Here is a 25,613-nt window from a genome sequence, read left to right as displayed (position 1 = left end):
CGCAAGTGTCAAACACACGTTAGTTTGCAATTTTGTCATGTAAAAACTGTCGCACTGGCATTTTCCAGCCCTAACGCCAGATTCAGCAATTTACCTGTCTAACACCAGCTCGCTTGCGCTGAGGTGGGAGGTGTGGAAAGAATTGAGGTGTGTCCTTAAAAACGTGCGCCAATGCAACAATTTCAGTGAGTGCAGCTAGGTATAATTAAGATTGACCAAAAGCTGATCCTAGCAGTAACGCAATTGGCTTTGGTATTGATTTTGCCAGTGGCGCACACAGTAGCATTATGTACATCACCACTGTTTTATTAAGATATCACAAAACAATCACCAGATACAGTGCCTTCAGAAAGTGTTCCACATTTTATTGTGTTACAGCCTGAATTTAAAATGGATTAAATTGAGATTGTTTGTCACTGACCTACACACAATACCCCATAATGTCAAAGTGGAATTATGTTTACAAATTAATTATAAAAGAAAAGCTGAAATGTCTTTAGTCAATAAGTATTCAATCCCTTTGTCATGGCAAGCCTAAATAAGTTCAAGAGTAAACATTTTCATAACAAGTCACATAATAAGTAGTATGGACTTATTATGTGTGCAATAATAGTGTTTAAGAAGGGCACATATTGCCATTACATATCTCTTGGAGCATGGTGAAGTTATTAATTACACTTTGGATGGTGTATCAATACACCCAGTCACTACAAAGATGCAGGCGTCCTTCCTAACTCAGTTGCCGGAGAGGAAGAAAACCGCTCAGGCATTTCACCATGAGGCCAATGGTGACTTTAAAACAGTTACAGAGTTTAATGGCTGTGATAGGAGAAAACTGTGGATGGATCAACAACATTGTAGTTACTCCACAATACTAACCTAAATGACAGAGTGAAAAGAAGGAATCCTGTACAGAATAACAAATATTCTAAAACCTGTTTGCAACAAGGCACTAAAGTAATACTGCTAAAAATGTGGCAAAGCAATTCACTTTTTGTCCTAAATACAAAATGTTATGTTCCAGGTGTGGAAAACTCTCAGACACTCACCTAGAAAGACTCACAGCTGTAATAGCTGCCAAAGGTGCTTCTACAAAGTATTGACTCAGGGGTATGAGTACTTATGTAAATGAGAGATTTCTAAAAACATGTTTTCACTTTGTCATTATGGGGTATTGTGTGTGGATTGGTGAGAGAAAAAACTATTTAATCAATTTTGAATTCAAACTTTAACACAACAACATTTGGAATAACTCAAGGGGTATGAAGGCACTGTATTCCCCTTTTGTTATTTATAATGGACATTAGTTTTGTCCAGCTTCTGTGAAATGTTTGGATGCCCATTGTATGAAAGGTGTCAGTGATTGTAGAAAGCCTGTTTAGAAACATTCAGTTCTTTTAAAATACTGGTTATTGTTTTTCGTTTATCATTCTGTAAAATAATTCATCTTTCACTAACTGTCAAATCATGGAAATTCTGATCGCTGTCTGTGGTGGTGAATCCACTTGTAGGCTATATTTACCTGTTGATTTGTTCTACTTTCACGTGGGAAATTCATTAATGGCCATATCAATGGTGATGGTAGGTTATAGCTATATACAGTTGAAGTCGGAAGTTTACGTACAGTTAGGTTGGAGTCATTAAAACTGGTTTTTCAACCACTCCACAAATTTCTTGTTAACAAACTATCGTTTTGGCAAGTCGGTTAGGACATGTACTTTGTGCATGACACAAGTAATTTTTCCAACAATTGTTTGCAGACAGATTATTTCACTTATAATTCACTGTATCACAATTCCAGTGGGTCAGAAGTTTATATACACTAAGTTGTCTGTGCCTTTAAACAGCTTGGACATTTCCAGAAAATTATGTCATGGCTTTAGAAGATTCTGATAGGCTAATTTACATCATTTGAGTCAATTGGAGGTGTACCTGTGGATGTATTTCAAGGCCTACCTTCAAACTCAGTGCCTCTTTGCTTGACATCATGGGAAAATCTAAAGAAATCAGCCAAGAAAATGGTAGACCTCCACAAGTCTAGTTGATCCTTGGGAGCAATTTCCAAACGCCTGAAGGTACCACGTTCATCTGTACAAACAATAGTACGCAAGTATAAACACCATGGGACCACGGAGCTGTCATACCGCTCAGGAAGGAGACACGTTCTGTCTCCTAGAGATGAACGTACTTTGGTGCGAAAAGTGCAAATCAATCCCAGAACAACAGCAAAGGACCTTGTGAAGAAGCTGGAGGAAACAGGTACAAAAGTATCTATATCCACAGTAAAACAAGTCCTATATCGACATAACCTGAAAGGCCGCTCAGCAAGGAAGAAGCCACTGCTCAAAAACCGCCATAAAAAAGCCAGACTACAGTTTGCAACTGCACATGGGTCAAAGATTGTCCTTTTTGGAAAATGTCCTCTGGTCTGATGAAACAAAAATAGAACTGTTTGGCCATAATGACCATCGTTATGTTTGGAGGAAAAAGGGTGTGGCTTGCAAGCCGAAGAACACCATCCCAACCGTGAAGCACAGGGGTGGCAGCATCATGCTGTGGGGGTGCTTTGCTGCAGGAGGGACTGGTGCACTTCACAAAATAGATGGCATCATGAGGAAGGAAAATTATGTGGATATATAGAAGCAACATCTCAAGACATCAGTCAGGAAGTTAAAGCTTGGTCACAAATGGGTCTTCCAAATGGACAATGACCCCAAGCATTTTTTTATTTAACTAGGCAAGTCAGTTAAGAACAAATTCTTATTCACAATGACAGCCTACACCGGCCAAACCCGGATGACACTGGGCCAATTGTGCGCCGCCCTATGGGACTCACAATCACGGCCGGTTGTGATACAGCCTGGAATCGAACCAGGGGGTCTGTAGTGATGCCTCAAGCACTGAGATGCAGTGCCTTAGACCGCTGCGCCACTCGGGATCATACTTCCAAAGTTGTGGCAAAATGTCTTAAGGACAACAAAGTCAAGGTATTGGAGTGGCCATCACAAAGCCCTGACCTCAATCCTATAGAAAATGTGTGGGCAGAACTTAAAAAGCGTGCGCAAGCAAGGAGGCCTACAAACCTGACTCAGTTACACCATCTCTGTCAGGAGGATTGGGCCAACATTCACCTAACGTATTGTGGGAAGCTTGTGGAAGGCTACCCAAAATGTTTGACCTAAGTTAAACAATTTAAAGGCAATGCTACCAAATACTAATTGAGTGTATGTAAACTTCTGACCCACTGGGAATGTGATGAAAGAAATAAAAGCTGAAATAAATAATTCTCTACTATTATTCTGACATTTCACATTCTTAAAATAAAGTGGTGATCCTAACTGACCTAAGATAGGGAAGCTTTACTAGGATTAAATGTCAGGAATTGTGAAAAACTGAGTTTAAATGTTTTTGGCTAAGGTGTATGCAAACTTCCGACTTCAACTGTATATTTGGGAACAGTAACGGTGAGTGGACATTCCCCCTTACTCTTTATATTGGATATTTTTCCTGCTCCTGTGAAAAGTTTTGATGTGTATAAAAACCTCCATAGTCTACGTTGTTTTATGGCCTAATATCATAAGCCCACGGCGAGCAATTATGGCGCCTGTATTTAGACAAGTAGTTGTTTCATTTTATTAGAATTGTATTAGAATTATTCACTGTCTTTTTAGCTCTTATCAATAGTGAATTTAATCTTTCTTATTGACAACATTTATCCATGGCTCAGACATGGTGCATTTTACAGTAAGCCTATATCAGTGTGAATGTTAATAATATATTTCCATATTGAACCCATGCAATTACTGTTCAATATATTTAGCAAATATGGGATAGGCCTACATTTTGTTATTTTGATTATGTAGGCTATTTAACAAACTACGCTATAATGGACTAACATTCGAATTGGAGTTGATGACAATGCAGTACATAAAAGACTGTAAATATACAACTTGAAGCAACCACATATTTAATCATGGGGCACATTCTGATTGGCCAGTGAGGGGTAAAGCCTCTACACACCTTCAACTTGTTTATTCATCAAAACCCAGCCCTTTCGTGCCACCGCCAGCTACTGGGCTCATAATTCTGGTTGTGAAAATAACACAAATATTTCTGACACACCCCCGAACTTATAGCGCTACCCCCAGTGCTTAGATTTACCATTGCGTTAGGTTTGTTCAAATAAAGCCCTAAAAGGTTGGTTCAGCACTTTTATATTCCAGCTAAAAAAGCTCAGTTGGGAATTTTTTAAATGTTTTTGTTACAGGCTCAAATGACTTATGCTGAGATTTGTAAGAAATAATCATAATCCACTGTGTGTTACCTTACCTGCAGCTGCAGAGCAGCATCAGAGTCCGTATATATTCTGCGTCCCACACCACTGTTCTCCAGTGCCATCTTCTCCAGGAAGTCAAAGTTGACATCCATTCCAAAGCCAAGACAGTAAAGGGGGAATTTCTTACCAATAGCCTCTTTTACATTCTTGTGGATCTTTTCCAGGTTGGTCTCACCTGAGGAAAGTGAGATTGGCTTTCATTGTGTGTGTGTGTGTGTGTGTGTGTGTGTGTGTGTGTGTGTGTGTGTGTGTGTGTGTGTGTGTGTGTGTGTGTGTGTGTGTGTGTGTGTGTGTGTGTGTGTACCTGTGGTTGGGTCTCCATCAGTGAGTAGTATGAGGAGGGAGACTGAGCCCTCTTGTGGGTGTCGGTTCAACATGGCTGTGCCCTCCAACACAGCAGCATTGATGTCGGTGGCTAAGAAGAGAAGAGAGAGGACAACACATCTATGGATTAGCTGCTATTGTCACCAAGTAGGCTGTTGTTCATATCTCCCATTGTTTTACCCGGTGTGCCCTTTAAAGGGTTAGTGCGAGACTTTGTCAAATAATCCCTTTATCTACTTGCCCAGAGTCAGAAACTCATGGATACCATTTTAATGTCTCTTGCATGCTAGCTGTTCCAGTTTACTTCCAGTCATTGCGCTAGTTAGCATAGGCTCGCGAAACGACCTTTAACTTCCTTCATACTGGACGCAGAGACATAAAAATGGTATCCATGAGTTCATCTGACTCATGAGTTCATCTTGCAAAAATCTCACAATCCCTTTAAGTGCTACAAAATGCTGCTACACCGTAACTGTACTGTCAGCTTTGGAAATCTTTGAAAATAAGTAAGTACACACTGTAGGTAATGTGGAGGTGACTAGTACGGGCCGCCTCCCAGACGGTCCTACTAGGGTCACTAATGCACGGGAGTCTTTGCCTGTGGATCTTCTCTTGACCACAACTGTGCGCCGTAGGCCTGGATTATCACTGTATGAGCCTCTTTCCCGGTGAGTGGGCCTCCCTGTCTTCCTACCCTAGGCTGAGTTAGCAGTAAAGCCCTAGGCTCCACTTTTTCAACCCGGGTCACCCCTCTTGGTCTATCTCTGCTTGCCACAGAGGTTAGCTCAGTCCTTCCATGGGTAGTTTGTGACACAGTATACTACCCGTCAGCGGGGGCTATTTTTGTGTACAACACTAACGAGCAATCCAATATTTATTTATAGTCCGCTCTGCGCTATTTTAACGTGGCCCAGCTTACTACGTGTTATCTCGCCTTTCACACAGGAAATGTTCAACCACGGGGTTTTACTATTTTGTGCGGCATAGTCTCAGACATTCCTGCTAGCGGCTGGTCCTCCCTTTCTAGTTGACCGGACAACACCCTCACGGGTGAGTAACACTCGCTAAATCCCGGGTATAGGGATTCAGCTAAACCTAATTTAGCTGAAAGCAGGGGTTTGACACTTCGCCTGAGTAAGGACAAACTATAGATACCCAGTGCTCCTTTTGTGTGTATTTTATACAGTTACCCTCGGGCTCCCATGTGGTTTCAGCCCACAATATGGTCTAGCCGCGGGACACCTAAGGTGAACCCCCTGAGCCTGTAGATGTTACAATGCTACTCTTCTTCTTCAGCACTTTATTCAACAAATAATTTAACTAGTTAATGAAAACCAGTAACACTTCTCTTTTGGTTCCACAGTTTCACAACTGATGGCTTTTATTGTTTTTTTTATATCGCCATATAAGATGAACCTCCGCCTTCCAACAGAGGAACATCTGCATACAGTCTACCTGCACCCAACATTTATTCTCTGCATTAGACTGGGTCCTGCCGCTCTGGCTGCAGCTGCTTGTGGTTAAGGCCTCTTCCTCTCCTTCTTCCACTTATTCTTATCTAATCTTGTTGCAGTGTTACCAGAGTCTTGTCGGGGGACTGGGGGAGTCACCAGGTCATATTGACTAGGCCTTTTCACAACAGTAAGTGATAATTGTACCTCCTCTGTCGCGGATGTGTCGTGCGAAGCTCTTGGCAGCCTCCAGGTTTTCCTGGTTGGCCGGCAGCAGCTCCTTCCTCCAGGTAGACACTGAGCTGTCGAAGGTGATCAGGCCAAAGTGGTCGTCCTCCGCCAGGTCTCCCAAGATCTTCAACAAGGCCTCACGGGTCTGACAGATCACAGTGCCATCAAAATACAATCAAAATGCAACCAATCAATCAGTATTCATTGTCCCGTTCATTGAATATAAACATGTGGTGTATGTGTACATTGCTTAATCGCTAAACATTTAACTGCATTACAATACACAGATACACAGACACACACAAACCTGCTCCATTTTCCTGCCATGCATGGAGCCACTTCGATCGATGATGAAGACCACGTTCTTTGGAATGCGTGGTAGGTCACTGGGGGCAAAGTGATGGACAAAATACCCCTCTGACTCCTGAAGAGGGAATGAGAGACAGTGATTAAAGGACAGGGTAGAGATTAAGAAATAATGCCAGAAAGAGGATGGAAGAAATGTACCTGGAGATCTCCCTTGGACGTGTTTCTGTGGACATCATAGGCGATGACCAGGTCTCCATTCAGGCCCTGCTCTCCACAGCTGTCACACTGACTCTGCTGCTCCTTGCTGGGGTAGAAATGTACCCAGGCCTGGGGAGGGGTGGTAGTTTATGGTTCTGCTTTTAAAAACACACCTGCTTTAGCCTACCTCATTAGAATGAGCTAATTCGTAATAGCATCAACATCTCCAGAGATGTGAAATTTTACATTTACATTTTAGTAATTTAGCAGACACTCTTATTCAGAGCAACTTACAGGAGCAATTAGTGTTAAGTGCCTTGCTCAAAGACTCATTGACAGATTTTTTTACCATGTAATGTATTGGGGTCTGGTCTTTTCTGTAGGTTAGCTCTACATTACCCTGTTGTGGACATTACCTCACTAAAAGCATGCGTTTTGGTGATGGCATTTGCCAGTGCTTTGGTGCTCAGCCCTCCTGTTATCTCCAGGAAGTTAATGCCTGGTCGCTCATTGAAGTACACGTCAATCTGGCCATAAGGAAGAGACAGAAAAAAGGAGAAAGAAAATACAACATCAACCTCATATCAAACAACTCATCAATCATTGATCAATGCTTTCTCTCTTCTCTTCTCTTCTGTCCTCTTCTCTTCTCTCCTCTTCTCTTCTCTTCTCTTCTCTCCCACTCTCTCTCTCTCCCTCCCTCCCTCCCTCTCTCACCTTGAAGTCAGCAACAGGCTGCATGGGTCGAGCATGGATCAGCAGCTCGTACTTGCCCAGTCGGCGTTTCAGCATCTCCTCATAGGTCAGTTCAAAGGTCACCTTACTGAGCGCGGCCACAGTCACAGATGTCTTAAACTCCTCAAGGGTCCTCCCCACCGAACTGAGGAGACAAAAAAGGGGTATAGTCTAATACATAACAACACATGCATACTGTAGACACAGATACACACAAACACACACACAGGGCCGGCCCTAGCCTTTTTTGCAGTTTGTTTTTGCGATGGGGTAGAGAGAAAATGTTGCAGTTTTAAAGCTAATTTCCTACAATTATACACATTTTGCCATGACTAATGCCATGTTCATAAATTTTGAACATGGCATTAGTCATGGCAAAATGTGTAGAGTGACTTACAAAATCAATGGTGGCCCGCTAGAGGTCAGGGCCCCTGGATACGTGCCCTGGGTGCCTGGTCAGTAATTCGGCCATGATTACAATATTACAAGGTTTAGATAGTCCTGCGCACACCCACACACACCTGACTATGCCAGCACTTTGGCCACGAGACACTGCCTGAGTGTACTGCTGCTGAGCCTCCTCCTTCTGTTTCACTACCCCATCATACGTCTGCCCCTCAATGGTCCTGAGAAAGACAGGAAGAGAGAGAGAGAGAGAGAGAGAGAGAGAGAGAGAGAGAGAGAGAGAGAGAGAGAGAGAGAGAGAGAGAGAGAGAGAGAGAGAGGAGGTAGGGTTACTGTATGAGTGACCATGTGTAATATTTGTGTAATATGTGTGTAAACTCATCTTAGACAGTGAAACATTCATGTAGACCTACATTTTGAATTTACTGATGAAAGCATTCTTGGGAATCTTGACATGGAATTCTATTTCCTGTGACTGGTCATTCCAATTGGCCACCCGGCTGGTGATGATAGTGGTTGCATAGCGACTGGTCACTGTGGAGTTGATGTGAAAGCTGTAGATGTCCCAGTCCCTGTCCTATAAAGGATAATGAAGCACCATCAACCCACTGGGCACACCAAAAATGTTAAGTTAAAGAATTGGACTTAATCAAATCAAACTTTAAATGCACTTTAAATACAGTTTGAGTTTTGGTTGAGACGGAGATGCGAATCCAACATATCAATTAGTGATGTAATGTGTCAATGTGCAGCGGTAGGACGTAATCAGGCGCAGGACACAGAACTGAGTAAACAACGTACTTTACTCGAAAAATAAACAACACTAATTTCCACGCAGGGAAAACACACCAGGTCACATAAGTCTTTGACACAAGACCAAGAACAAACATGCACAAAACCATGTGGGAACCAGAGGGTTAAATAGGGAAATATTAACATGTAATGGGAACCAGGTGTGTACAATCAAGGCAAAACAAATGGAAAAAGAAACGTAGATTGGTGGCAGCTAGAAAGCCGGTGACAACGACCGCCGAAAGCCGCCCGAACAAGGAGAGGCACCAACTTCGGCGGAAGTCGTGACAATTAATTTATAGACAAACTGGAATTAAAGCCAGACTAAGTGAGTGGCACAGATGGAACTTCAAAGCAGAAAATACATCTCCTTCAAATGTCCATATTTGGTTGCGTTGACAACCAAACACAATTTGATATCACTAAATATCATAACATTTGAAATCAACCAGAGCTTGAAACCCAATGCATATTGTATTGTTTATTTTTGTTGAATTCAGGATTGAATTGAAACAATAGCTGTTGATGACTTTGCAAATGATATATAGGCCTAAATAGCATCATTGATGTTATATGAGTGATAAAGTATGTCACGTTTAATTTGCTCTGCTAAACCTACCTTCGGAATGACTTTGATAGCAACAGTGAATCTATTTCGTTGTTAAGTGGAGATCTCTCAACAATCATTCTCACGATAGCACATTGGCAATAGTCAGTGACAAATATCATAGCTGGGCTTTGTTAAAACCCTGGATGGGAGAGTAGCAGTAGATAGATCAATTATCCAGTAGGAGGTGCTGCCTAGCCTATTGTTTTTTTCTGACAGTGGATATAACGTTGAAGATCTGACGTTGTTTTAAAGGTACAAATTCTACATATTTTATACAAGGTTTGTCTATGTTGAAATTTGGTTACCATGATGATATTATCCTATGGTTGAAATTTCCCCCTCAAAACTGTGTACGTTGATTACTTTTTTCAAATCCAATGTACATAGATTCCATGTCACAATTAATTGACGAACTACATTGAAACAACGTTGATTCACCCAGTTTGTGCCCAGTGGGCACACTGTTTACTATCAGACAACATTTGAATACAGATGCAGTCTTTTTATTGTGTGTGTGTCACGTCACAGCATGACACAGCATTATTTCTAAAACAAAATGCTTAATTGGAATTCCAATGTAGTATTTAAGCATTTCATTTATCAATTACAATCACAAATGAGCATTTCATGACTGCATTTATAATTTTTGCATCCCAATTTAGCATTTAAAGATTGCATTGTAGAATTAGCACTGATAACCCTCTATAATACGTTGGCATACTGCATCTATACACTCACGTGTGAATGTGTGTGTGAGGAGCCAGCAGAGGGTGTTTGTTTAAACTATCTCCTGTATGATTGTAATTAAGAGGACCTGGGCAGGCAGGCAGAGCCTAATGTTTCTCACACACAGGGATATATGCATGTACTTACACACATTCACTATGCACACACGTAAATATACCATGTAAACACTACTTTATGTAGACCCTTCTGTGTAGGCAGTGTCTGGATTTCTTGTGTTGTTAGAGAATCTTTGGGGAGGACATATTGACCCCTCTTATGTCCTTATGACTAGGGCATAGGGAAGGTGAGACGAGTGCCAAGTGCAGGAGAGGAGAACACTGTCACATGGGACTCCATATTGATTGAGCTCTGACATTGATTAAACGTCCCTTGATTCACAATGCCATCCCGCTCCATATGTTTGCATTAAGTGTGTGTGTGTGTGTGTGTGTGTGTGGCTGGCATAACAATCCTACTACTGTATGTCCAGTCATGGTGGGATAAAAAAGGGTCTCCCCCTTCACTCCTTTCTTTGTTTACTCATATGCCTTTCTTTCTAGTCATCATTATTCCCACCGCCTCAGTAAGGGATCTCTCTCTCTCTCTCTCTCTCTCTCTCTCTCTCTCTCTCTCTCTCTCTCTCTCTCTCTCTCTCTCTCCTTGTTCTATTTCTGTCCGTGTGAACAAGGGCGTATCGGCGGCCCTGTCACTCTCTCCACCTCCACCTTTCAGCATCTGACACCCATACACTCTGATAATTACCCCCCTCCACCCCTCCCTCCCTCCACGGCCCCAGCTCCTAGCCTTCAGTAGGCCCACTCCACCTATCTCTCGCTCGCTCTCTCTCTACTCTATCTTTCTCTACCCTTTACTCTCCTTTTTTCCCTTTTCTTTTCACCTCTGTCTCTATGTCTTGCGTTCTAACTCCGCCTCTCTCTACTTCCTCCCTGATTTGCTATATCTGCCCCTTACTCTCCCTATGTGACTAGTTTCAGGAAACTAGGTGTATGTCGCGCATCACTACTTCACAGGAGAGCCATTTGAACTTAAACTTTTTTTAAATCAAAATGCGTTTTTTGGAAGAAATGCCTTCTGGAACATGTGAACTTTCATGTGCCTTAATAACAAACTTGTATGCCATCTGTAAATACGAATACAATTGTTAAATTTCGAGCCTAGTTGGTTTAGCCACAGAAAAAGACAGCAACCTTCCCGCTAGCCATGATTGGCTGAGATATTGAGTGGCTGGAGAGATGTTCAGATTGGTCTGCCATGTAGCACGCTACTCTCTATAACATGAGCTAGTCAGTATGTGTAGGTAATCCTTTCTAACTTGGCTTTTTTGAAAGATATCACGTAGTAGAACTGCATAAGTCTTGCTCTCCACTTTCTGGAGGACCGAGTTTTGAAATCAGTGGAATTAAAGTATGATAGCTAAGGAGATGGAGAAAATTCTGCAGTTTGATTGCAAATACGCAGACGGAGTCGAAAAGAAGGCTGTTGTATAAAACACCTGTCTCTGGATTACATCTTCAAACTAAGGGCAACCATGGCATCCATGACAGAGAGGGAGAAGCGTCCATCCATGTATACGGGTAAGACAGTCTAGCTAGCTACATTTTCAGATATTACACATTTCTAATTTAGTCAGAAAGACATTTTCATTTCAAGTTAAAGTGTACTTGTAGCTAGCTAGCTAACGTTAGCTGGCTGGCTTACTAGCTAACATTAGTGAGTACACTCTGGCACTCTAAAATGTATGAACACACCCCGGTACAAACCAGCCTTTCGTCTTGAAATCTTTGGTTGTTTAGTACATGGCCTCACATGTGAATCCTTAAAGAGATGAGTGGGGCTAAGGCTTTAGAGGGTGTGAACGATGCTGAATGGGTGTAGACAAAGAGGGAGGGGGGGGGGGTGTTCACACCAAAGACCCCTAAAGATAAAGGAGTATTTTATGATCACAATGACACCAGCCAGGTCACCCGTGATACAAGTCAGTACTTGACTTCCATCCATGTCTGAGGACATCGGAAGATGATGTGGAAACCGACCACTAGGGGCAACAATGAGCGCTCTTACCTTTAAGTAGGTTTCAGTTTTGCTAGGGTGTTGTGGATGGGGATGGCGAATTGATGAAAATATCTGCCTCTGATTATATGCGCCGAATACAACAGGTGCAGACATTACAGTGAAATGCTTACTTACAGCCCTTAACAAACAGTGCATTTATTTTTAATAAAAAAGTAAAATAAAACAACAACAAAAAAGTGTTGAGAAAAAAAGAGCAGACGTGAAATAAAATAACAGTAGGGAGGCAATATATACAGGGGGGTACCGGTGCAGAGTCAATGTGCAGGGGCACCGGCTAGTTGAGGTACTTGAAGTAATACACTGCTCAAAAAAATTAAGGGAACACTTAAACAACACATCCTAGATCTGAATGAATTAAATAATCTTATTAAATACTTTTTTCTTTACATAGTTGAATGTGCTGACAACAAAATCACACAAAAATTATCAATGGAAATCAAATTTATCAACCCATGGAGGTCTGGATTTGGAGTCACCCTCAAAATTAAAGTGGAAAACCACACTACAGGCTGATCCAACTTGTCCTTAAAAGAAGTCAAAATGAGGCTCAGTAGTGTGTGTGGCCTCCACGTGCCTGAATGACCTCCCTACAACGCCTGGGCATGCTCCTGATGAGGTGGCGGATGGTCTCCTGAGGGATCTCCTCCCAGACCTGGACTAAAGCATCCGCCAACTCCTGGACAGTCTGTGGTGCAACGTGGCGTTGGTGGATGGAGCGAGACATGATGTCCCAGATGTGCTCAATTGGATTCAGGTCTGGGGAACGGGCGGGCCAGTCCATAGCATCAATGCCTTCCTCTTGAAGGGACTGCTGACACACTCCAGCCACATGAGGTCTAGCATTGTCTTGCATTAGGAGGAACCCAGGGCCAACTGCACCAGCATATGGTCTCACAAGGGGTCTGAGGATCTCATCTCGGTACCTAATGGCAGTCAGGCTACCTCTGGCGAGCACATGGAGGGCTGTGCGGCCCCCCAAAGAAATGCCACCCCACACCATGACTGATCCACCGCCAAACCGGTCATGCTGGAGGATGTTGCAGGCAGCAGAACGTTCTCCACAGCGTCTCCAGACTCTGTCACGTCTGTCACATGTGCTCAGTGTGAACCTGCTTTCATCTGTGAAGAGCACAGGGCGCCAGTGGCGAATTTGCCAATATTGGTGTTCTCTGGCAAATGCCAAACGTCCTGCACGGTGTTGGGCTGTAAGCACAACCCCCACCTGTGGACGTCGGGCCCTCATACCACCCTCATGGAGTCTGTTTCTGACCGTTTGAGCAGACACATGCACATTTGTGGCCTGCTGGTTGTGGCCCAGCAGTGCTCCTCCTGCTCCTCCTTGCACAAAGGCGGAGGTAGCGGTCCTGCTGCTGGGTTGTTGCCCTCCTACGGCCTCCTCCACGTCTCCTGATGTACTGGCCTGTCTCCTGGTAGCGTCTCCATGCTCTGGACACTATGTTGACAGACACAGTAAACCTTCTTGCCACAGCTCGCATTGATGTGCCATCCTGGATGAGCTGCACTACCTGAGCCACTTGTGTGGGTTGTAGACTCCGTCTCATGCTACCACTAGAGTGAAAGCACCGCCAGCATTCAAAAGTGACCAAAACATCAGCCAGGAAGCATAGGAACTGAGAAGGGGTCTGTGGTCACCACCTGCAGAACACTTCTTTTTTGGGGGTGTCTTGCTAATTGCCTATAATTTCCACCTGTTGTCTATTCCATTTTTACAACAGCATGCGACATTTATTGTCAATCAGTGTTTTTTCCTAAGTGGACAGTTTGATTTCACAAAAGTGTGATTGACTTGGAGTTACATTGTGTTGTTTAAGTGTTCCCTTTATTTTTTTGAGCAGTGTATGTACATGTGGGTAGAGTTAAAGTGACTATGCATAAATAATTAACAGAGTAGCAGCAGCGTAAAAAGATGGGGTGGGGGGGCAGTGCAAATAGTCTGGGTAGCCATGATTAGCTGTTCAGGAGTCTTATGGCTTGGGGGTAGAAGCTGTTGAGAAGTATTTTGGACCTAGACTTGGCACTCCGGTACCGCTTGCCGTGCGGTAGCAGAGAGAACACTCTATGACTAGGGTGGCTGGAGTCTTTGACAATTTTGAGGGCCTTCCTCTGACACCGCCTGGTATAGAGGTCCTGGATGGCAGGAAGCTTGGCCCCAGTGATGTACTGGGCTGTACGCACTACCCTCTATAGTGCCTTGCAGTCGGAGGCCGAGCAGTTGCCATACCAGGCAGTGATGCAATCAGTCAGGATGCTCTCGATGGTGCAGCTGTAGAATTTTTGGAGGATCTGAGGACCCATGCCAAATCTTTTCAGTCTCCTGAGGGGGAATAAGCTTTGTCGTGCCCTCTTCACGACTGTCTTGGTGTGTTTGGACCATGATAGTTCGTTGGTGATGTGGACACCAAGGAACTTGAAGCTCTCAACCTGTTCCACCACAGCCCCGTCGATGAGAATGGGGGCGTGCTCAGTCCTCCTTTTTTTCCTGTAGTCCACAATCATCTCCTTTGTCTTGGTCACGTTGAGGGAGAGGTTGTTATCCTGGCACCACATGGCCAGGTCTCTGACCTCCTCCCTATAGGCTGTCTCATCGTTGTCGGTGATTAGGCCTACCACTGTTGTGTCGTCTGCAAACTTAATGATGGTGTTGGCGTCGTGCCTGGCCATGCAGTCATGGGTGAACAGGGAGTACAGGAGGGGACTGAGCACGCACCCCTGAGGGGCCCCCGTGTTGAGGATCTGTGTGGCAGATGTGTTGTTACCTACCCTTACTACCTGGGGGCGGCCCGTCAGGAAGTCCAGGATCCAGTGGCAGAGGGAGGTGTTTAGTCCCAGGATCCTTAGCTTAGTGATGAGCTTTGAGGGCACTACGGTGTTAAACGCTGAGCTGTAGTCAATAAATAGCATTCTCACGTAGGTGTTCCTCTTGTCCAGGTGGGAAAGGGCAGTGTGGAGTGCAATAGAGATTGCATCATCTGTGGATCTGTTGGGGCGGTATGCAAATTGGAGTGGGTCTAGGGTTTCTGGGATAATGGTGTTGATGTGAGCCATGACCAGCCTTTCAAAGAACTTCATGGCTACAGATTTCAGTGCTACGGGTCGGTAGTCATTTAGGCAGGTTATCTTAGTGTCCTTGGGCACGGGGACTATGGTGGTCTGCTTGAAACATGTTGGTATTACAGACTCAGTCAGGGACATGTTGAAAATGTCAGTGAAGACACTTGCCAGTTGGTCAGCACATGTTCGGAGTACACGTCCTGGTAATCCGTCTGGCCCTGCGGCCTTGTGAATGTTGACCTGCTTAAAAGTCTTACTCACATCGGCTACGGAGAGCGTGATCACATAGTCATCCGGAACAGCTGGTGCTCTCATGCATGCTTCAGTGTTGCTTGCCTCGAAGCGAGCATAGAAGTGGTTTAGCTTGTCTGGAAGTCTTGTGTCACTGGGCAGCTCGCGGCTGTGCTTCCCTTTGAAGTCTGTAATAGTTTTCAAGCCCTGCCACATCCGACGAGCGTCAGAGCCGGTGTAGTACGATTCAATCTTAGTCCTGTATTGACTCTTTGCCTGTTTGATGGTTCGTCGGAGGGCATAGCGGGATTTCTTATAAGCGTCCGGGTTACAGTCCCGCTCCTTGAAAGCGGCAGCTCTACCCTTTAGCTCAGTGCGGATGTTGCCTGTAATCCATGGCTTCTGCTTGGGGTATGTACGTACGGTCACTGTGGGGACGACATCATCGATGCACTTATTGATGAAGCCAGTGACTAATGTGGTGTAGTCCTCAAAGCTATCTGAAGAATCACGGAACATGTTCCAGTCTGTGCTAGCAAAACAGTCCTGTAGCTTAGCATCTGCGTCATCTGACCACTTTTTTATTAACCAAGTCACTGGTGCTTCCTGCTTTAGTTTTTTCTTATAAGCAGGAATCAGGAGGATAGAGGGCGAGGGAGAGCTTTGTATGCGTGCGTCTCTGTGTGTGGAGTAAAGGTGGTCTAGATTTTTTTTCCTCTGGTTGCACATTTAACATGCTGGTAGAAATTAGGTAGAACGGATTTAAGTTTCCCTGCATTAAAGTCCCCGGCCACTAGGAGCGCTGCCTCTGGATGCGCGTTTTCCTGTTCACTTATGGCCTTATACAGCTCATTCAGTGCAATCTTAATGCCAGCATTGGTTTGTGGTGGTAAATAGACAGCTATGAAAAATATAGATGAAAACTCTACAGCTTATCATAACATACTCTACCTCAGGCGAGCAAAACCTCTTGACTTCCTTAGTATTTGATTTTGTGCACCAGCTGTTGTTTACAAATATACACAGACCGCCACCCCTTGTCTTACCGGAGTCAGCCGTTCTATCCTGCCGATGTAGCGTATAGCCCGCTAGCTGTATGTTGTCCATGTCGTCGTTCAGCCACGACTCGGTGAAACATAAGATATTACAGTTTTTAATGTCCCGTTGGTAGGATAACCGTAATCTTTTTTTTTTTTTTTTTTTTTTTTTTTTTTTTTTTTGGGGGGGGGGATGGATCAGCTTAATATTGCAGATAGATTGTATCTTCTATCAATGTAATTGTCTGCATCACTTCCAATCCCCCATGTTTTTTTTATTTTTTATATATATATTCCCCTTTATTACTTTTCAACCCCACCATCCTTTCCCTACTTGGAGTAAATTAGTGAACAACAACGCCCAGGCCTCTACTTCCGGTCTATACTTACTATCTACACCTTATGGACAGAGTTAATTTTACAATAATTCTATATCTATATATATATATATATATATATTTTTTTTTTTGGTCCTGAACTTCTTCTACTCTCAACCTCTCCGATCATTTTCATGATGTCCATCCGGTTTGCTTCTAAATGCCATATCTTTCTAACTGTGCTCTTTCCCAAAAGCTCCCAACATACAACCTATATACTTATTATGGACACAGTATGCTTACATTATTAGCTATCTTTGTTATTATTTGTTGTTATTTGTTATTAGTCCCATCCTTCAACTCTATTCAATACCTCCCATCTATCTCTTAACACCATCCATATAGGATTTCTATTTGCCATATATATTTCAACCATACTGTGATGTTTTACAAAAGTTCTGAACCTTTCTATTCTCATTGCTTCTACAGATTGTGAATTAAAAATAAACATTTTTGCTAAAAGTATTATTATATTATTGATTGATTGACTATGACTTTTCAGATCACCCAGTAATGCTATCTGCAAGGTTAGTTCCAGGTAAATATTGCAATCCTTTAGCCATTCCTGGACCTGTGTCCAAAAACAAGCTACAAATGGACAGAACCAAAACAAATGATCTAATGATTCTATCTCTTCACAGCAAAATCTGCAGAGCTGGGAAGATTGTATCCCCCATATAAATAACATTCTATTGGTAGCAAGAATTTTATATAATAATTTAAATTGAAAGATTCTAATTTTTGAATCCGGTGTCGTTTTGCGTGTCAGTTCATAAACACTATGCCATGGGATCGGTACGTCAAAGATCTCTTCCCAACTATTTTGCAATCTATATGGGACTGCTGTCAATCCTTTGGTCCTTAAGTGAAACTGATATACTTTTTTATTTATCACAGTTTTCCTTAACCAATTATGTTCTTTAATGCAAGGCCGACAGACAAGTTCCTTACTTTCTCCCCCTTCAACTTTCCTCTTCCACTTTTGCGGTAAGGCTGCAATTATTTGGTTGTAATTTTGGGTAGAGCAGACATTTCCATATGTTTTTGTTAGCTGCATGTGCGACATAACTCCACCAGTCCTACCGATGATATCATTTACGAAGATTATACCTTTTCTAAACATTCTGTCAAAAAATAAAGGTTTTTTGTCAATTAGTATATTTGAATTTAACCACAATATTTGTTGCATTATTTGTTCTGTCGTTTCTGGAGGATTAAATTGAAATTGCAACCAACTTTCTATGGCTTGTTTTAGAAATAGTGACATTTGGGAGATTATTTCCTTTTCAAATAACTGAAAGTGAGAGGTTGTAATCTGAATAAAGGGAAAAAGGCCTTTCTTGAACAGTGGGTGAGACAATCTTACTAATTTGCTTGAGAACCAGTTCGGATTTAAGTATAACTTTTGGATGACTGAAGATTTTAGTGATAGGTCTAATGCTTTAATATTTAATAATTTCTGTCCTGCGAATTCATATTCATTATATAAATATGCTCTTTTAATTTTGTCTGGCTTGCCGTTCCAAATAAAATTTTATATTTTTTTCTCATATAATTTAAAAAACTGTTTGCTAGGCGTAGGCAAGACCATAAGCAAATAGGTAAACTGGGATAATACTAAAGAGTTAATCAGGGTGATTTTCCCACAAATTGACAGGTATTTTCCTTTCCATGGTAGTAAAATCTTATCTATTTTTGCTAACTTTCTATTAAAATTTATTGAAGTGAGATCATTTATTTCCTTTGGGATATGTATTCCGAGTATATCCACATCACCATCAGACCATTTTATTGGTAAACTACATGGTAATGTAAAAATTGTATTTTTTAGTGATCCAATACGTAATATAGTACATTTGTCATAATTTGGTTTTAATCCAGAGAGGTTAGAAAATGTATCTAGATCCTCTATGAGGCTGTGGAGGGATTCTAGTTGTGGATCTAAAAGAAAACATGAATCATCTGTGTACAATGACACCTTTGTTTTTAAGCCCTGTATTTCTAATCCTCTGATATTATTATTGGATCTGATTTTAATAGCTAACATCTCGATGGCCACAATAAATAGATATGCCGATAGTGGACAACCTTGTTTCACTCCTCTTGACAGTTTGAAACTTTCTGAGAAATAGCCATTATTTACTATTTTACACCTAGGGTTACTATACATGATTTTGACCCATTTTATAAGAGATTCTCCAAAATTGAAATGCTCCAGGCATTTATATATAAATTCCAGTCGAACTTTATCAAATGCCTTTTCGAAGTCTGCTATGAATAGCAGGCCTGGTTTCCCATATTTTCCATAGTGTTCTATTGTTTCCAATACTTGCCTTATATTATCTCCAATGTATCTTCCATGTAAAAAACCTGTCTGATTAGAATGAATAATATCCGACAATACCTTTTTAATTCTATGCGCTATACATTTTGCTAGGATTTTTGCATCACAACACTGAAGTGTAAGGGGCCTCCAATTTTGTAAATGGACTGGATCTTTATATTTTCCACTTGTATCCTGTTTCAGTAATAATGAGATCAGACCTTCTTCTTGAGTGTCAGATAATCTACCATTTACATAGGAGTGGTTAAAACATGCTAATAACGGTCCTCTTAGTATATCAAAAAAGGTTTGGTATACCTCGATTGGTATGCCATCCAACCCTGGAGTTTTCCCGGACTTAAAGTCTTTAATTGCATCCAGAAGTTCCTCCTCTGTAATTTCACCTTCACATGAGTCTTTCTGTGTGGCTGTTAATTTGACATTATCAATAGGAAAAAAATCTCTACAATTAGCTTCAGTTAGAGGAGATGGAGGCGACTGAAAAGAAAACATATGCTTAAAATACTTTGTTTCTTCCTTCAAAATATCATTAGGTGAATTATGGGTGACTCCGTCAATTGTAACCAGTTTCATTAAGTTCTTTTTGGTAGCATTCCTATGTTGAAGATTAAAAAAGAATTTTGTGCATTTTTCCCCATATTCCATCCAGTTTGCTTTATTTTTATAATATATTACACTTGATCTTTCTTGAATAAGTTTTTCAATTTCTTTTTGTTTTTCCTCTAATTTATTCTGAGCCTCTATGTTACAGTTTTTATTGCCATCTATCTGTTCTGTTAGACTTTCTATTTCCTTTCTTAGTATAAACTCTTTTGACCTAAATTGCTTTTGTTTTCGAGATGAGTACTGAATTGCATGGCCTCTAAAGGCACATTTAAAGGTGTCCCATACAATAAGGGGATTCGCTGTACCTATGTTATGTTGGAAAAAGTCAGTTATAAATTCCTTTGTTCTAATTATAAATAAATTATCATCTAATAGGCTTTGATTAAATTTCCAATATCCTCGCCCACGTGGAAATTCAGTCAGAGTAATGTATATGCCTATTATATGATGGTCCGACCGCATTCTGTCCCCTATCAACACTTTTTTTACTTTTGGTGCCAACGAGAATGAGATAAGAAAGAAGTCAAGACGACTAGCTTGATTCAGTCTCCGCCATGTATATCTCACTAGATCAGCATATTTAAGCCTCCATATATCTACTAGTTCTAATGTATCCATGACATTCACAATTTCCTTAAGAGCATGTGGGTGATTGTTTGTGGTGTGATTTCCTTTTCGGTCCATTGAGCTATTTAAAACAGTATTATAATCCCCCACCATAATAATATTGTCTTGAGTTGCTTGCAGGCTTGATAATTTATTATATATATTGTCAAAGAATTGTGGATCATCATTATTTGGTCCGTAAAGGTTAATGAGCCATATCTGTTTATGGTCCAATACCATATTTAAAATAATCCATCTACCTTGCGTATCTATTTGGACAATTTGCACATTCGGATCGAAATTACTATTAATTAATATCATCACCCCTTTTGAATTTCTTTGCCCATGGGAGAAGTATATTTCCCCCCCCCCATTCTTTTTTCCACGCTACTTCATCTCGAATTGTTGAATGAGTTTCCTGTATACAATAGATATTATATTCCTTCTCTTTGAGCCATGTAAATATTGTTCTTCTTTTGTTATTATCAGCTAAGCCATTACAATTATAACTGGCTATACTTATTTCACCATACACCATAATGAGATACAAGTTTCAAGTCTATTTATCATTATATATGTTTGTAAATTTACCAATAAAAAATAGCGTAATGATTGAGTGTCCATATAGCTGTACCGTGATATTTGCATTGCTACGGAGTAACCCTTCAATTGTTCTCCACTAATTCCCCCGCTAAAGCCCCTCCCCATCCCAAGTTGAGCCGTCATCCCAGTGATCAGCATCCCCCCCACGTCCCTCCGTATCCCTAAGGCCCCGAGAGGCCAGGACCCATCCATCGAAAACAGCACACAGTGCCACCCACAAAACAGAAGCAGGTTAACCGCCAAAAGCATTTCCAATGCTTTCACCTCTATATATATATATATCTATATAACTATTTTTTTTATTTTTATTATGCATATCCTATTTTCCATCATTATCAATTAATATGCGTAATAATGTCGGCAGTTCACGCATAGGATTCTAACATATAACCAGGATTGCCATTGTATTACATTTAATTCATTGACAAGCAATTATTATCCTAGCAAATAATTCCCGCGGTCCATCCCATACCCCCCCCCCCCCCAACATCCCCACCCCCCCCACAACAGATGCCAGACCAGCACACACGCACATACTCACATACTCCAACACACTCAACCCCCCTCCTCCACAATCCACCATAAAATCCGATACTCAACGGCTGTTATATCCCAGAGCCCAACTCGAGAAATAATTTGATCTACGAGTGCACATACAGTTAAAGCTGATTGAGAAAGCATGCAAATTGAGCAGAAATTGACAACAATGTGAGATTTGATTAATCTACTTAATCTATGTCAAGTCCTAGGTGATGGAGATCAGATCCACCCTCTTCACCTGAGACACAAACACTCTGATCCCCTGTTGTAACCATTTTCCCAAGCATCTCCATGCGGTCAGACCTTTGATTATTTTGTGCCACCTGGGCCACAATGATAAACCCCCTCTCTGATTGTCCGAGTGTGACCCCCTCCCCATGGGTTACTGCAGCCAGTGTTGCCAGCACTGCCACTACCTGGGTGGGCGTACCCCACCGGAATCCCCACCGGCTAGGTAAAAGGTCGTCAAGGTTCTCATTAGCAGCTTTGAGAATTTCCTTGTATATTATGCTCTCCCATCAGGGGGCTCTGGCTTTGTAGGACCAACCCTGCCAGGCAGGCTCAGAATCTTGAGGGGGCGGTGCTGCTCAAGTAGGTCTCTGACCGCATTTATTTCTCTATTTAGGCTGCATATTCACAGCAGGTCCATAAAATAGATGGGAACTTCTCTTTGGTGTATGGGTCGCTCAGGTGGGTGTCCAGGTTATAGGGTTAGGGATCTTTCCATCATGATATGACAATGAATAATTAGATTAGATGTATACTATATTTAAAAATGTATATCCCTCATCTACACAAAATTGAAAGCTCTCTCTCTCACTACCCCTGTTCATAGACCCCCGGTCGGCTCTGGGATATGCAACCATTTCCCCTCTCACTCACTTAACGCCGTACCTTTTCAAACACAAAAATGCACACCACATGGTTGACTGCGGAAGAAATGGGCCGAGCGTGCAAACGCACCCGCATCCACATCTGCTGCAAGGGGGAAAGGACGCCAGGGAGAACACAGGACCAACCACAACAACCATCCGCCAAAACAACAACCTCCCGCCAAAAAATCCATGTTCTAATTATTTGTATATAAAGATGTATTATTCTGCTTGTTATATCGTTTTATCCATTTATAAAATACTATACTTACTATAAATATTATTTAATATTACAATCCCTATCATTGCTAGTATCAGGTGCTCCAATATTTGACTCCTCCATTACAACTTTTAGAATAGCCATGGAGTAGTCTTTGTGTCTCTGAACATTTGGTTGTCAATATATAATTTATCCACCACTAGTGCAACACGTTTCCCTTTTAATCTGTTTTCCTTGAAGATTGGATACAGAACTTTGCGCCTTTCTACAATCTCCTTCGGGAACTGATCATTCATGCCTATTTTCGTGCCAGCAAGTCTTTTTCCCAGGCTTTTCACCATAGCTTTGTCCTTAAAAAAAGCAAATTTGGCAACGATTGGGCGCTCATATTTCTGTCCTCTTTTTCCGAAACGATGTACACGTTCCCGTAATCTTAGGTCATCCAATTTATTCTCAAATGATTGAAGATTGGCTAATAGGTTTGATGGAAGAGGCAGTTTACTCGCTCGCCGTCGGATCCTTACAAGGCACTCCGACCTACGTCCACGATATCTCCGTCTCTTTCTCATGCGAATGACGGGGATTTGGGTGTCTGTAGAATATCCATCGCGGCCGCCTCGTTGAAGAAAACATCTTCGTCCAATACGAGGTGAGTAATCGCTGTCCTGATATCCAGAAGCTCTTTTTGGTTATAAGACACGATGGCAGAAACATTATGTACAAAATAAATTACAAATAACGCGGAAAAACACACATAATAGTACAATTGGTTAGAGGGTTGTAAAACGGCAGCCATCTTCTCCGGCGCCATTCATTCATGGTTGCAAGTTCCAATCCAGTGATAGAACGTTTTTATTTTAATTTTTGTTTAAAGCCTATCCCAAACCTTAACCCTTACCGTAACCATTCAGAGTTAATTCCTAACCTTAAGATTTTGGAGATAATGCCTAAACTTAACCCTAACCTGATTTTTTTTACACTTCGAAATTTGACGTTTGCAACAACTTCGAAATTTGACGTTTGAGAAACATGGCTGAACTTCTAATTCTGATGAGGGTGTGAGAGCTAGTTGATGACACGCACACACACACAGACACACGCACGCACACACACTGTACACACAAGCAATCCCACCATTTACAAATACATAATAACCAGCAGAACTCAAGACTAGTATATCTGTAACCTGATTGGTCCAGTGCTGGTTACACCTACTTTTTGTTTGACTGCCCTCTAGACTCATACATGCCCACATACTCTCAAATGAGAAGAAAGCATTGACCAGTCGTTCTTTCACCCCAGGCGTTTGTTTGTCTAGCTAGGAGACATGGTGCTTGTCTGTTTTCAAGTGATTGGTCGGGTTAGAGAAACAGAGCAACCAACTTCACTCAGTCTAACACAGTCTAACTCAATCTGACCCCTTAAACTTCTGGTGATCTTGAACTATTCTATTTTGTGCTTTCTGTGCACCCAAAGCTGTGGTCAAAAGACACATCTGAGCAAACACACACAGTCACATTTGCATGCAGGCAAATCAACACAATAGCACACAATATTTCATTTATATTTTAGTAATTTAGCAGATGCTCTTATCCAGAGCGACTTACAAGAGCAATTAGGGTTAGGTGCCTTGCTCAAGGGCACATCGACAGATTTTTTCAACTAGTCGGCTCGGGGATTCCCGAGCAAACTTTTGGTTACTGGCCCAACACTCTTAACTGCTAGGCAGAGTACCTTCCCCACTGTGACCTGTGTGTGACCCTACCTTATTGGTCGGTGCTGTGGTAACGCAGGCCAGCAGCAGCCCAAGGAGGCCGACTCCTACTGAGACTCCCTTCATCATGACCTCCGCAGAAATGAAGCCCCACAAAACACACACAGCCTTTTAAAGAAGAGCACGGGATATTATTGGCCAACACACAGAGAGTACACAGCAGTCAGTTATTCATCCACCATTTACTGACAATGACGTGCTCATGTTGAAATGTAGCAGTAACATCTTAAAAGGTGGGAGGGGAAATCTAATCCACTGAACATTACTCCCGTAAACCACCCTCCATTTTCTTGCATTCTTTCAGGTGATCACATCACTGCTTATGGGAAGTCTGCTGGCAACAAGAGGTCAAACTTCTGGAGAAGTGAGAATGGATCAATAGTATTTAACTGAATTCAGATAAGGGGATGGGTTTTCTATAACCCTTCTCATTTATTGGGTTAGAGAGGGGTAAGCCAGTCCACATACCAGAGGTTGAGAAACACCACTGTGAAACCTGCACACAACAGATCAACTCAGCATGTGTTTTTGGAAGAAGTCAATAAACACGCCAGAAATCAGTTTCAATTTGTTCAGTTTGCATTTGTGCTGGAGATGTGGGGCCTGTCCTGAATGGCACCCTACTCTCTATATGGGTCATTATACATAAGTGGTTCAAATTGCTGTCCCCAATCAAAGCAACTATTTTTTTTTTATAGATGTGTCCAAACTTAGGATATTGATTTACAACTGCGCGTGTCCTTAACAAATTCCAAGGCGCGTATTGAAGATGTTGGAAGAATGGTCCACATTTACTTTTCATCAGCCAAAAAGATGAGTAGGCCTAATGAACAGCAAAAGCATTAGCCTATGTCAGTCTACTATCCCCCATAGTACAAAAGTTAACCTATTCTATTCTGTGTGAGAAATAAATATTCCAAGCATAGTCTGGGAAAGTTGTGGGATGCGATAGATCCCAAATTAAGACAACCACTAGCATCAAAATCTTTTAAAAGCAATGAGGCTGACGCAACAGATCACAATGTTTAGCTTCAAATGTTGATAAACTATTAGGCTATGTCTTCACATTATAAGTGCAGCAATGCGCACATGGCAGTAGGCTATAAGCGCAAATGTTCCA

The 25,613-nt window shown here is 41.9% G+C and overlaps 1 protein-coding gene across 2 annotated transcripts in view; it reads right to left on the bottom strand.

Moving 5' to 3' along the window:
• Nucleotides 1-24,592, bottom strand: part of LOC311138524 (inter-alpha-trypsin inhibitor heavy chain H3-like) — a 48,375-nt gene extending 23,783 nt beyond the window's left edge. For both annotated transcript variants that reach the window (XM_084173237.1, XM_084173238.1), the window contains exons 1-10: nucleotides 24,485-24,592; nucleotides 8,403-8,566; nucleotides 8,106-8,210; nucleotides 7,567-7,729; nucleotides 7,266-7,376; nucleotides 6,850-6,978; nucleotides 6,650-6,766; nucleotides 6,319-6,487; nucleotides 4,641-4,751; nucleotides 4,330-4,511 (exon numbers count right to left, since the gene is read on the bottom strand). In XM_084173237.1, the coding sequence (XP_084029363.1) occupies nucleotides 4,330-4,511; nucleotides 4,641-4,751; nucleotides 6,319-6,487; nucleotides 6,650-6,766; nucleotides 6,850-6,978; nucleotides 7,266-7,376; nucleotides 7,567-7,729; nucleotides 8,106-8,210; nucleotides 8,403-8,566; nucleotides 24,485-24,562 (1,329 nt within the window). In that variant the 5' untranslated portion in view covers nucleotides 24,563-24,592. The remainder of the gene's footprint in view (nucleotides 1-4,329; nucleotides 4,512-4,640; nucleotides 4,752-6,318; nucleotides 6,488-6,649; nucleotides 6,767-6,849; nucleotides 6,979-7,265; nucleotides 7,377-7,566; nucleotides 7,730-8,105; nucleotides 8,211-8,402; nucleotides 8,567-24,484) is intronic.
• Between the last annotated feature and the right edge of the window lie 1,021 nt (nucleotides 24,593-25,613).

This window comes from Coregonus lavaretus, assembly GCF_964263955.1.
Source record: "Coregonus lavaretus genome assembly, chromosome: 12".
NCBI lineage: Eukaryota > Metazoa > Chordata > Actinopteri > Salmoniformes > Salmonidae > Coregonus > Coregonus lavaretus.
This window is presented reverse-complemented; position numbering and strand designations above follow the sequence as displayed.